Source organism: Neovison vison, chromosome 13, assembly GCF_020171115.1.
Source record: "Neovison vison isolate M4711 chromosome 13, ASM_NN_V1, whole genome shotgun sequence".
NCBI lineage: Eukaryota > Metazoa > Chordata > Mammalia > Carnivora > Mustelidae > Neogale > Neogale vison.
Window position 1 is genome coordinate 119,038,003 of NC_058103.1, and position 12,828 is coordinate 119,050,830.

The 12,828-nt window shown below is 53.8% G+C and overlaps 2 protein-coding genes across 4 annotated transcripts in view; one reads left to right on the top strand and one right to left on the bottom strand.

Moving 5' to 3' along the window:
* SCAPER (S-phase cyclin A associated protein in the ER) overlaps positions 1-721 on the top strand; it is a 569,517-nt gene extending 568,796 nt beyond the window's left edge. For both annotated transcript variants that reach the window (XM_044231262.1, XM_044231263.1), the window contains exon 32: positions 282-721. In XM_044231262.1, the coding sequence (XP_044087197.1) occupies positions 282-385 (104 nt within the window). In that variant the 3' untranslated portion in view covers positions 386-721. The remainder of the gene's footprint in view (positions 1-281) is intronic.
* A 6,001-nt stretch (positions 722-6,722) lies between these two features.
* ISL2 (ISL LIM homeobox 2) lies at positions 6,723-12,359 on the bottom strand. Of its 2 annotated transcripts, none has more exons than XM_044229958.1 (6): positions 12,232-12,359; positions 11,195-11,384; positions 10,650-10,912; positions 8,627-8,910; positions 7,866-8,033; positions 6,723-7,387 (listed from the first exon to the last, which is right to left on the bottom strand). In XM_044229958.1, the coding sequence occupies exons 1-6, from the start codon at positions 12,287-12,289 to the stop codon at positions 7,340-7,342; spliced, it is 1,011 nt and encodes a 336-aa protein (XP_044085893.1). In that variant the 5' UTR covers positions 12,290-12,359; the 3' UTR covers positions 6,723-7,339. The 2 variants fall into 2 exon arrangements, with proteins under 2 accessions (XP_044085893.1, XP_044085891.1); XM_044229956.1 differs by having other exon boundaries at positions 6,723-7,456.
* Positions 12,360-12,828: the final 469 nt, after the last annotated feature.

The following is a 12,828-nucleotide window of genomic DNA, read 5'->3' on the forward strand; positions in this document are numbered from 1 at the left end:
TGGAGTCCAAAAACAAATCTTTTATAATGTTTTACAGAGGGGGGTTAATGTTTGAATATGTGAGAAGCATAAAATCAATTGTGATTTTATATGTATATATATACACACACATAAATATATATAGTGCTGTAGGTAGAGATAAACAGATCAATTACTTTCTTTATATAAACTTACATCATGGTTTATTTGAAGTGAATGACTCCATTTTGTAGTCAGATATCAAAATAATTTCATTTGCTTAAACTTCAAAGAATTTAACTATTTTCTTTTTTCCCTCTCAGGAAAATCCCTTGGTTCCCAAGACTATCTTGAACTGGCTAACAGATTTCCTCAGGAGGCCTGGGAAGAAGCTCGACAGTTTTTTTTAAAAAAAGAGAAAAAATAAATGACTTTGTTAGTTCTGTATTTGAGTACCCTTATTAATATTTTAAATTGTTCAAACAATGTTCTAACTATTCCTTAAGAAACTCATTTTCACATGTTTATACTCTCCCCTGCACTGTAGATATGGTATATACTTTGCACTATTTATAATGACTGTAGATACTTTAATGGTCTAATTGTGCAAGTTGAGTTTATTTCATTTATGCACAATATTTTGGAGTTCAGTAACCTACATCCTATGATAATATATACTTTGCATTTGTAACATGGGTGAAATTAGACATTAAATTAGCAAGTCTGTTTTGTTCTTGTAATAAAATAACTTATTCCGTTTGCAGTGGTGACTTTTCTTATTAAGGCAGTAAAATTTGGAAAGAAAAATGTTAACTCCAACTCTGGGAGTGTCTTAGTTAAAGACTTAAAGTTAACCTCTAAATTTCCCTTTTTAAGGTGCGGAGTAAAGATGTTTTAACACTTGGGTATTCTAATTACATAATGTGTTTAGGGGACCATTTGAAATGGACTGGGAGCCCTGTGTTCATTGGTCTGCCCAGCTCTTCCTGGCAGAGAGCCTCCTATAGCATTGCTGAACTGAAATTATTCTCCAGAATAAACATAAGCGATTCAAAGTGATGAGCCACAGTGAATCACCTTGAAGTATTTTCTCAATAATTGTGAAGTCAACGCTGAAGTAAAAGTAAAACAGAAGGCCACGAGGGCTCTGGGTAAAAGTTGTAATCGACCCCCGTGCACCGCTCACAGTTGAACATGAGAAGTCCGCCCGGGAGACGTCGACCTTTTCCCAGCTCCTTCTCATCGTTTCTCCACGTTAAGCCGATGGTCAGTGCTAAGCTGTTCATTGAGTGACATCTGTAATCATTTCTGTCAGATAAGGATCAAACATTACCAAGAAAAGAAGATCTAGTTGGGAAAAAAAAGTGGCCTGAATATGTGTGAGAGACCAGAGTACAGGGAAGTCGGACGGGCGGGACAAGAAAATTTTAATCGGTTTTTTTAAAGCAAACTTAGCCTACCTAATATTCAGGACACTTCTTTCTGGAGCCTCACAAAGCTGCTGAGTTACATGTATGTTGTTTTTACTTTTTTTGCAAATCGGGAGAAATAAAGAGGTCCCAAAAATTCAAACAATCCATCAATCGATCGACCGCGACCGTCCCCCGCCCTACCCCCCCTTCCCGCGCACCTCACCCCTACCGGGTGCGCTGCGGGATCCGGCCGGCGCGGGACCCGGCGTCTTCCGCGCGTCGGGCCACTGCCTGGCGGCGGCTCCAACCCCGCCAATCTCGCCAGGGCCTCGGGGCGGGGGCCGCCCGCTCCCGAGCCGGTGCGACCCGCTGCCGGGAAGCCCCTCCCGCCAGGGCTCCGGGGGCGACTCGGTCCGGAGGCGCGGGATCCACCACCGCCCGCGGCGCGCGCAGAACCAAGGCGAGCCGGGCTGTGCGCCGGGACCCTCCTCCCGGAAGGCTGCCGGGGCTCTTCTGCTGCCCTGGGTGGGGAGCAGGCAGGTGTGCGCCGCCCGCTCGCTCCGCGACCCGCAGCGGCCAGCCCGGGGCGCCCCAGCCAGGAGAGGAGTTCCCGAACACCGCCCGCCAAGCGCGTCTTGGGGCGTGAACGCAGAATCCTTGTAGCTGAAAGGAATAATCAAATATTTATAAGATTTCCTGCAAGACGCTTCACAATAGAATATACTTCTTATCTAGTCGGAAATTTGCCAGAAAGTCATAAATAATTGAGACAGCTGTGATTAACCTCCCAGAAACCATACCAGAATTCGCAATTAAACATTTAATTGAAAAGTGTCTTTTGCCCCCCTCGTCCGGGAGGGGAGGGGGGTTGATGGAGACAAATGCCGGCTCCGCCCGGCTAGGGAGTTTGCGAGAATCCGGCCTGGAGTTCCGCGGCGACCCGCACGGTTTCCTGCGTCTTTCGAGTTCCCCCCTTTAAGGCGCGTTTGGCGCGGCCAGTGATTTAAGCTCTAACTCGCCTGAGTTTTACGACTTCCAAACTCTCCAGGGATCCGGGAGCGCGGCGCGCAGGTGAGCGCCGGCACATCTTGTTCCAATCTGCGGGATCGAGTGCCACCCACTGGCTTTCTCCTGCGGCGGGGGCCGCGTCTCGGGTCTCCCGAGGCTTCGGAGCCACAGGTGGGTCACGCTGCACCCAGGCGAAATGCCTCTGCTGGGTCCAGCCTGTAAAACTGACGGTGTGAATGGGCACAGCCGGGGCAAAAGCAACTATTTTGCTCGGGCATCAGAGCCCAGAATCTAAGCCAAATAGGAAAAAAGCTGCCCGCGGCCCGGCAGCGATGACATTTGAGCGCCCAACTCGGTTGTCCAACCGAGTTTCCTGCTCCCGGCGGCAGCCCGCTTTCCGGGGAGCCTGGCAGGGCTCGTTGTCATTCCGGTAGCCCAACGGGATGTCGGGGCTGCAGCTTCCTGGCGGAAGTTCCGGAGCCTCTCCCAGGCTCCAGACACTCGGGGCCTCTGTGATCCCCCCCTCCATCCCTGAACGCCACCCCCGTTAAGCCCAGGTCTGGACTTCACCTGCGGACCAGCCTGCCCCTTCGTCCTTCCTTCCTTCCTTCCTCCCTCCCTCCCTCGCTACCTTCCTCCCTTCCTTTCTTCCTCCTTTCCTCCCTTTCCTCCCTTTCCGTCCTTCCCCAGCTCGGAAACTTGGGTCCTTTCTTCTAGATCTCCTTGCCAGCCTTCTAAATTCTTCGTTCTCAATAATCTGGAAAGAGATTACTCCTCACCGTCCCTATTCTTCCACTCCTCTCTCCAGTTCCCACACCCTGACATAGGGGTTCTCCCGCCTTCTGTATTCAAACCACCCCCTTATCCTGTTTCCCGGTGAGGAGATTCTCAGCCTTACTGAACCCCTGCCCTGTTGCTCGCTCCCTGACTCACTCTCCTGCCAGCTCCTAACCTTCTGGACAAAGGCCCCAATCACCTAACACTCCTGCCTTTCTTTCCCGATTGCTGTGGGGCCCCAAACTTGCTTTATAAATTGAGCCAATCCCAAATCCACGTCTGGATCCCAAAGAGTATATCCTTGTGCCCTTTCTCTCTGCCATTACTACTCTCAGTCCAACTGCATTTATCTTCATCAACAAGGTGCTAGTCTGTAATTGGTCCCCCAATCCTCATTATTGCACTGAATCCCCGTATCTTGAGGAGAGTTTACCTTTACATCAGTCAGACCCATATTTAAAAGCCCCTAATCTTCCCTACATCAGTTCAATAAACTCTGAATTTCCTGCTTAGAACTTCTCTTCAAATAGTGTATTATTCATTCATTGTTTCCTCTCCAGCATGCTGCTATTCAGCTAATTCTCTTGCTCTCTTTGGTCACCATTTTTATGGGAAAACACAGCTAACTAAATGTAAGGCAATGTATATCCTCCCCTAGGCAGCAGTGGTAGAATCTGAATATTTTCTAGAGAACAATCTTAGACAATGTCTCGTTTAAACCCAGTATTTGCAGCTCTGAGCTTTAAGTCATCCCACATTCAAAATTGAAAGGCTGATTTCTGTTCCACAACCCATTAAATATTAAAGTTCGTTGGGAATACTGCCACAGGGACTCCGAATTTCCCAGAATTGTGCAGCCTTTCAATATGTATTAAATTTTGAGGTATAATAGCCATAAAGTTTTCCATCTCTGGGAATCCCTTTCCTGCCTCAATTACATAGAGCTATCCAAATTATTAGATAAATCTTCTGGAAAAAATATTATTCTAAAGTGAATCTAGTTAAATAACTCCCATTTCCCACCTATACCCCCTTTTCATTGAACTGACTTTTTACCACACAATGGGGTTTCTCACTTTCAAAGTTCAGTAAGCATAAAATACAAAATTTGTGATTGATACAGATAATTTAGTTTACAAGGAAATCCCAGCTGTATTACTGAACATGTTTAAAGATGACGTGGGAACCAGTAAAACTGATATTTATTAATGTGGCTAACAAGCCATAGATCTGACACCTCACCAGCGACCACTGTAATAAGGTTTCAAAGTCAAAGCCTTTCCCCAGTGTAACCCACAAGGGAAACGGTCTGCCCTTTCAGGCGGCTAGCAGCAAACTGCAGGAGAAGAGCTTATCATGTTTTCTACAGTAATAAAGACAGTTTCATGCATCCTGATACACAGTAACCACTTTTATCTGGGTAATTTCCCAATACTCAAAATCAGCACACTCACATAAATATCAAAAAGGGGAATTAGATATCTGATCCAAGAATAAGAGTTCACTGTTTTTAGATAGGCAGATGTTTCCATTCATAGCATTAAATAGTCTGTCAAAAGCAAAAATTCAGAGCTAATGAACAATAAGCATTAATGAAATTCTTTGCTCAGGAACTTGTTTCCTTTTTTAAAATGACAAAACCCAATAAGCCGGATTAATCAAAAGTTTTTTAAAATTAAGATTTCTTGGAAGTTTAGCCTCCTATCCAATGGCCAGCCAGAAGGTAAGAGGAAGTATCTGTATTTCTGTTTGGGAGGGAATGGTCTCAGTTAAGGGAGTGAAGCCTCAAAGAACCTAACTCTGATGATTAAAACCGTTTCTAAGCACTTGAGAGGTAAAGCTGGTCCTCATTAACTCTAGAGATCTCCTCCCTTATCTCTAAGTTTGTGCCACTATTTTCTAAATCCCAAAGAAAGGGAATGTTCTCTTCAAATTTTGTGCTGGCATCACCTTGACTTTGAGGAAGTAAAACATAAATTTGGCTTGATTTTCCCACCTCCCATTTTCTTTCAATAATTGACTGCCAGCCCTCCAGCTTTCCTGGGGGTTGGGGACTGGGTGGGGTCATGGAATCCTGCCATCAGCTCCGCTGAAAAACCTACAGTGACCTCTGGCCATCGGAGCAGCACGTAGCTTCTTAACAGAAGGCACCTACTCCTCTATCGAGCGACCACAACTGCCCCACGGACACATTTTTCCTTACCAGACTCTACCTGAGCCATCCCCTATTCAGGGCATTTCCCTCTTTCAAAACAAATCCTGGACAAAGAAGGATATACTTGCGGGTCATTTATCTCGAGGGACAAGGAAGCAGAAACCCAATGCCAGAGATTCTTCAAGAGTAGTGGTTTGACTGGTAGGGTGGCAGCTTCCTGAGTCCACCAAGTGAGGCCTGGTCTGAGGAAAAGAACTGTCCCAGGCGGTCAAAGGGTTAAATATTTGTTAAGGGTAAAACCTGAGCCTCCTGTTTTTTGTGCTAGCCCGGGGGCCTGCTGGAGATTCAGTATCTCTCGCTTATTTCCTGCGATCACTAAAGCCCGTTTTCAAGAAAACAAGTCGCAGGGGTTTGAAATGTCACACCAAGTGACCTGGGCACGGCATATCCAGGGGCCATTCCCAGCCCCCTCCCACCCGGGCCATCCCCCGCCCCCTGCATTTAGGCTCTGGAAAGAAAATAAACCAAGGACACGCCAGACTGGTTCTGGGTGGACTTATTTTCCCGGGCAGCCGCGATCGTAGCGGGGGCTTGTTGTGGCTCCTTCAGTGTATCGCTTGCAGGTGATGCCAAATGCAGATAAGGAGCCGCCGCCCGGCCTTCTCCTCTGTCTAGACGGGGGAATTAATAAATGCAGCGAGATTGATCACGTCGCGCATCCACTCTGGGGACAGCGCCGAGGGTGACCCGTCACAGGCCCCCTGTCCGCCCCGGGGACTTGGCCGGAGTGGCAGGCGGGCGAGACGCCCGGGGCAGAGGGGTCTGCATGGGGGAAAAGCACGGGCAGGGCCCGAGTGCACCGGCCGAAAATGCAGCTAGGGACTGCAGACTCGGCCCTTGGCTGGCACCAGGCTCCACCGGAGGCAAAGCAGAGGGAGCAAGACGCCCTCGCGAACCTGACCACAGGCGGGAGTCCGCCGAACTGCCGCCAACCAAGCGTCGCAGGTTTCCCGCTCAAACGAAGTCTCCCCACCTGCCCCGCGGGCTTCAGTCGCGAAGCGCGAGGGACCGTGGTGGAGGGTGCGCAATGCCGAGAGCGCGCCCGGCTTCCGGGAGGGCCGCGGCACTTTCCGCCTGGGCGGGAACCGCCTGGGGGCGCAGCGACCCAGCCCCGCCCCCCACGCGGCGCCCAATCCCCGCCGGGCCCGCCCCCGGCCGTGCGGGAGGCCTCGGAGCAGCGGCGCGCGAGGCGCGGGCATGAGCAGCTGGACCCACCCCCGGGACCCCATGGCGGGCTCCGCCGGGCCGCCTTTTCGTTGCACCGAGCTCCCAGCCCGGCGTCCGGCCGGCCCTCCCGCTGCGCCCACAGCACACAGCAGCAGCATCGCATTCGGTTATTGTTTTTTTTTTTATTAAGATCAAAATATCCATCCCACTGTGAACTGGCCGTTCTCACAATAAATAACAATAACTTACGTTTTGTTCGGCAAAGGCTCACACACTCTGTCCTCCGTCGACTGATAATTTAAAACATTTTCAAGGAAAGTCTCGTTTCTACTTTTTTCCGGCAATCATGCGCTTTGGGGATTCAGTGTCTGTTCCATTTGGATTGTCCCCGCTTAGAGCCCGGACAAAGCCGCCGGCTTTGGGGTAGGAACCTGCCTGAACGAGCTCGGGGTAGCCCAGCGCCGGATGCGTCCCGCCTGTTCTCCGCGCGTGGGGGGCGCGGACAGAGCGGCGCTGGCCACGCGGAGCGAGGGAAGAGGAGAGGGCAGAGCTAACGCTAGTAAATCCCAAATTCTGGTTTTGAAAATTAAAAGTTCTCGAATTAGGGCTCTCCGGTCTGGTGAAAGCAGGTTGTATCCTGGAGCTTTGGGCTGTCCTGACCGCTTCTCTCTCCTCTCTCGTTAAATAACAATAATAATAATTACAAAGGCGAGAGAGTTTTCGGAGCTGGAATGGCTTGAGCACGGGTGAGTCTCATGCAGGGAGCATGCGAGGTCCGCGGGCTGGCGTGGATGGGGTCCTCTCACGTCTCCACGGGACTCGGCACCATGCTGTTGGGGGTGTCCGGGAGCTGCGAGGACAGGGAGGTCACATCGCTGCCGGAGGAGTTGCCTAGCGAGCCAGACTCAGAGAAGGAGACCTGGGGATGTGCAGACACCAAGAAGAGGAGGGTGAAGAGGCACCGGAGCTGCTGCTCCCAGGCCGAATACTCTGAATTGAGGAGGTCCCTTAGGGACAAACCACCAGCTGGGAGCAAGCCCTTCAGAGACGTGGGCCAGATCCCCAAGAGCTCGCTGGGGTATTAGGGAGGGAGCTCGAGTTGGTTAATCTCTTCACCTCCCTTGCGAGTGCTTTAATCCAGGGAGACCTTGTTTAGAGCGAATTATGGGCTAAGGTGCATTTGCAGTCCCTTTATCTATTCCTCCCCCTTGCCTAGAGCTGTCCCCAGCCCCTCATCCCCTGGGAAGTCCCTCCTTGCCACCTAGATCAACTGGCTAAATCCCACCCCACCCAGTCCTGAGGTCTGGGTGAGTAGGGCAGGACCTCACCAGCTGCTGGAAGGCCGGTTGGTCCAGGTCACTCTGGAGGGCAAACTCGCTGAGGGCTTTCCAAGGTGGCTGGTACGTCTGCACCTCCACTGCGCTGCCCTGCACAGCGCTCTCGTGACGGATGGGGCTGCCCGCCACCAGGGGCGTTCCGGTCAATCCCTGGAGGCTCTAAGGGACAAGCGGAAGTCAGGGTGAAAGATGCTCAAGTTAGGCCCTGTGTCTCCCACCACGTCCTTGACACTGAGGCTCGAGATTTGGGACCTGAAGCAGTTTGGGGGCCTGAAGCCGTTTTGGGGGAGGCACTCCCAACACCACAACCAGGTAATCCTCCTTCCCTTTTAAGACACTAGGGACCCAGAAACCTCCACCATAGTCCAGCCTCAATGCTGGAGCCAACAGGGGGCCAACAGAGCAAAGGACTTCAAGGTTCCCGTTCCCGTTTTTCGGGAGGAAAAGTGTCCAAACCAAGCCATGCCAAGAGGACACAACCTGCCCAGACAGGAGCTGCATAAGCCGCCTCAGACTCGGAGCTTCCAACTCAGGTCTGCCGCTGGGACAAGATCCGACCTCCGGTACAATGATTAAGCAGCCTTAATCTCCAAGGCAAACCTTGCTCTGAACGGGCAGACACACGCTATTTGGACAATCCAGTTGCCCCTGGATCTCCCCTGAGCGCGCCCAGAAAAGGGGCCCGCAGATGCCGCGGCGAGAACTCGGGGCCCCGCCCTACCCGCTCCTGGTGCACAGTCCCTCACCCTCACCGTCTTGTCGTTGTGCTGCTGCTGCTGCAGCTGCTTCATGAGGATGGATTTCTTCTTGTCCTTGCAACGCTTGTTCTGGAACCAGACGCGGATGACCCGTGGGCTCAGGCCGGTCATCTCCACCAGCTGCTCCTTCATGAGCGCGTCGGGCCGCGGGTTGGCGGCATAGCAGGTTCGCAGAGTGTGAAGCTGCTTCTCGTTGAGCACCGTCCGCACGCGGGTTGTCTTCTCCGTCTGTTTGTGCACGTGCGGGCGCAGCGAGGGCTGCCGGCCCGACCCGGGGTCTGCGAGGACAGGCGGAGAGGTGAGCGCGGGGCCGCCCCCCGCCCGCCCGCCCGGTGCCCCGCCCTGAGGCGGCTGAGCCCTCCCAGGACCTATTTCGTTTGTCTTCGTTGCCGGTGATTTCGCTTTATAGTTCCTCTCCCTTTCCAGCTGTGCGCCCTACCCGGCGAGAGCTATGCATTTTCGTCCCTTCCCAAGTCCCCGAGCAGGCAGCCCCGGAGCGCCAGCAGGGCCTGGGAGTCCTGCGCCAGGCCGCTGCGGGACGGGAGTGGCCGCTCCCGGCTGTTCCTCCTCCACTTACCCTACCCTAGGAATGCCCCCTTGGGCCCTGCGGGACGTAGGAAGCCCTCCGGAAGAAGTCGGCGATTGAGAGGAAGAAGAAGGAGGAGCTCCCGGGACTCTCTGGACGGGGAAGGAGGCCGACCAGGGCCCCTGCGCCGCGCCGCTTCGGGATTAGGGGGCTTGTCTCCCGCCCCTAGGGGCCTGCAAGAGCCCTTCCTCCTCCTTCAGAGACCACTCGGACAAGGCCGCGAAGACCAGTCCTGGAGCGCCGATGGGCCTCCAGGGACAGAAGGGGCTCGCCTGCCAGCGCTCGGGCCTCAGCTCCCGGGTCTCCTCCTCTAACCTCCTCTAGATTCCCCGGTGCAACGGCCGCTCACCCTCCCGGCCCGAGCGCAGCCGCTAGCATTCTCGCTTGGCTTTGGGTTCTTTTAGCCCCCGGTAAATAGAGCCTGATGCCCTAGGGCCCGCAAGCCAAACCCCCAACAAACAAAAGGGAGCCCCTCTGAAACCCGAGATGTAGTGCACTGGGCACCGGCTTCATCCCGTTTCACACCCCCATCCAAACCAGGTTCACACACCCATGGGAACATGTCGCACTGTTTGAATTTTTATCCCCCCACAGGCATAACTAGGTCTGGATAAATATTTACAAATAACCCATCCAACCCAATTTTCTCACTCTATAAGGGAGGCAAACCGGGGATCAGAGAGGGAAGGAGCACTAGGAGACCACACAGCATCCAGAGGCTGAGACTGGTGCTCCAGTCTGTGGCTGCCCAGCCTGGGGCACGATCTCTGGCCACTAATGTGCACTCAGATCCCATCTCTGGGCAGCTCCTGATTCAGACCCAGAGCATCCCTGGAGTGTTTTCTATGATCCCGAGTCCACGGTGGCTGCCACACCCTCCTCTCCGAGAAGCACTTGGCTAAGTTGTTCATAAAACTGGGCCTCAAAACACCAACACAGACACCCCGTCTTTGTGGGGGGCAGCTAGCTAGCTAGCCGTCTGGCTGGTTGAACTCAGGCCCAGCTCTAGGATGGGAACTGTATTTCCTTACACACATACCCCCAGGGCAAACCCACCTTTCCTCTCTGGCAATATCACACACTACTTGAAATTTCTCATGCAAACTCCCCAGAAAGACACCATTTCAGATTCTGTGGTTATTCACCTTGGCCCCATGGTCCGGTATTCCGGGTCATGGAGAACACAATTCTCCATAATACCCCATATACACACACTCATGCACACACAATCCCGGTTCGTGGTGTTGTGTCCCACCCCACCACGCGACCTCCACCCAAACACACACTTAGCTGTGTTCCTAGCCACAGTTCTGCACTCTCAAATCCTGGCAAACGGGACCACACCCGAGTGACAACTTTTCGTCGGAGCACAAGCACCCCGTACACACACGCACGCACTCACAACGGCATTGGGCCCCGCGCGCGGCTTACCTGGCAGATGCAGGCCTCGGGCGCCAGGGAGCGAGCCGGGGCTGCGCGGGCTGCCGGCAGCGGCGCGCTCCAGCAGGAGGCCGTGGTCCGCGCGGCAGAGCAGCTCGTGCTCCCGCAGCGAGAACTCATCGCCGGGCAGCAGCTGGCGGCTGCACACGGAGCAGCGGAAGCACTCGATGTGATAGACGCTGTCCCGCGCCCGCATCACAAGATCGCTGCTGCTGAAGCCCACCTGGCACTTGGCGCACTTGATGCCGAACAGCCTGCGGGCCCAAGGCGCGGTTGGTGTCAGCGAGGAGCCTGAGGCCCGCCTCGCCTCCGGGGCTGCAACCGGCTCCGGGCACGCGCGCCCAGGACGCTTTGTGGCCCACAGGGAGCTTGCGGGGACCGGCCCGCGGGGAGTTCGCGGGCCCAGATGCGCACGGCGGCCCACGTGCGGAGTTGGGGGTGGCCTTCTCCCCCAGCCGAGGAGCGCGGATGAGCCGCCGCGGGCAGCCCCTGCCCCCGGCAGGCAGTAGCTGAGCCCGGGCTCTCGCCGGCCTCACCTGACATAGTCCCGCTTGCAGTAGGTCTTCCCGTCTCTCACGAAGCACGTGCACGTCTCATCCAGGTACTGGCTGCACTCTGCGCACTTGAGGCAGGCGGCGTGCCACTCCAGGTCGGGCGACACCCGCAGGATAAACTGGTCGTGGATCTGACTCCCGCAGCCCACGCACATGGCCGTCCCGGGCTTCTCTGCCGGGGAAGGGCGCGGGGCCCGCGTCAGGCCAGGCTGCGCGGACCCGGGCGGGCCTCGGCCACTCCAGCCCCAACCCAACCCGCTCGCTCGCTCGCTCGCTCGCTCCCTTTCAAGAATTGCGACCACAGGGAAAAGTGGGCTTTCTAAACGTCCAAACAACTGGAAACGAAAAAACAAAATCTTCCGAATTTGAGAAGGCTTTATGTCTCCCCTTCACCTACCCCCCCCTTTTTTTTTTTTTGCTACTAAATTCATTTGGACACAGTAGTTTTATCTATGTATCTTGTAACTGAAAGTTAATACATAGGTGAGAAGAAAGAAAAAAGACATTTAAGCACTGCGGACGCCACCGCATCAATACTGAACGGTGATGTTCCGGCATTTCTGTCCACACACTCCCTCTTACAGCGACTCCCTCCAATCCCAACACAGACACATCAGCTCTCAGCGGAGTCTCTTCTCGTCCTCTCTGACATTTCTTAAATATCCCAGATCAAACTAGAGAAACCTGCCTTTTTCGAAAAGCCAAAAGACAACGCAAGCAAAAAAGCCCACATCCCAGATCAAACCTAATTGCCCTAGCGCAGAACAGAAGCAGATTTCACAGCCTGAGGTCAGCCTAGCAGCCTAACATTGAGAAAGAATGTTTAATTTTAAATTAAAACAACAGGATTCCAAAGGCTAGGTGGCCTGCAGGAGAAATGCATTCGTTTTGTTTGTTCTCTCCCAGTGTCCTGTCAAATAGAAGCCACTTGTAGAATCCGCTAAACATTCTTCTGCATTAGAAATATTGCATATTAAGCACACACACATACACACCCACACACAGAGAGAAAGACTTACTCTTGGAGTGATCCCCCATAGCACCCAGAAAAGGATAATGAAAAATAATATCCACCATGCAGAAAAGAGATGTGCGCAAAGTGTGCGGCCAGGGGCAGAAGGACGAGGGTCGCGCGCCCAGCCTCGGCTCTTTGGTAACTAACTCCTCCTGCCCCGCTGAGTTGAAGGAGCGATTCCGCACCGGCCCGCACGCAGCATGACGTCAGCACGCACTCGCCCGGGGCTGGAGCTGGGGGCGGGACCTGTGGCGTCACGAACTTCCCCAGAACCGCGAGGGATGCGGGGGAGGTAATGGGGACCAGGGGGCTGCGGGGCGGGGTGGCTTGGGTGGAAAGCGAGGGTGACGGGGGATTGGCTGCAAGGAAATGGGCAAACTCTGATTGGCCCTGAGTGAACAATGGAACGCAGCCCCCTAGTCCGAAATCTACAAGGATCCTCTCTCTTAACCCGGGTCGGGCTATCCCTGCTGGACCTTGCGTCACCGCCGAGCTGGCTTCGCCGCCACTGCAACTCTGAGCTTCCTCTTGGACTTGCGGGGCTGCCTCCCAGGCGTGCCCGAGGAGGGTGATGGATACCTGGGGAGTGTAGGCAGGGGGA

Coding starts and splice junctions, on each gene's coding strand:
- ISL2 (XM_044229956.1), bottom strand. CDS start 12,289: ATGGTGGATATTATTTTTCATTATCCTTTTCTGGGTGCTATGGGGGAT. Junction 11,385..12,231: donor TATGGGGGATCACTCCAAGA/GTAAGTCTTTCT, acceptor CTTCCCCGGCAG/AGAAGCCCGGGACGGCCATG. Junction 8,911..10,649: donor CCGAGGCCTGCATCTGCCAG/GTAAGCCGCGCG, acceptor CTGTCCTCGCAG/ACCCCGGGTCGGGCCGGCAG.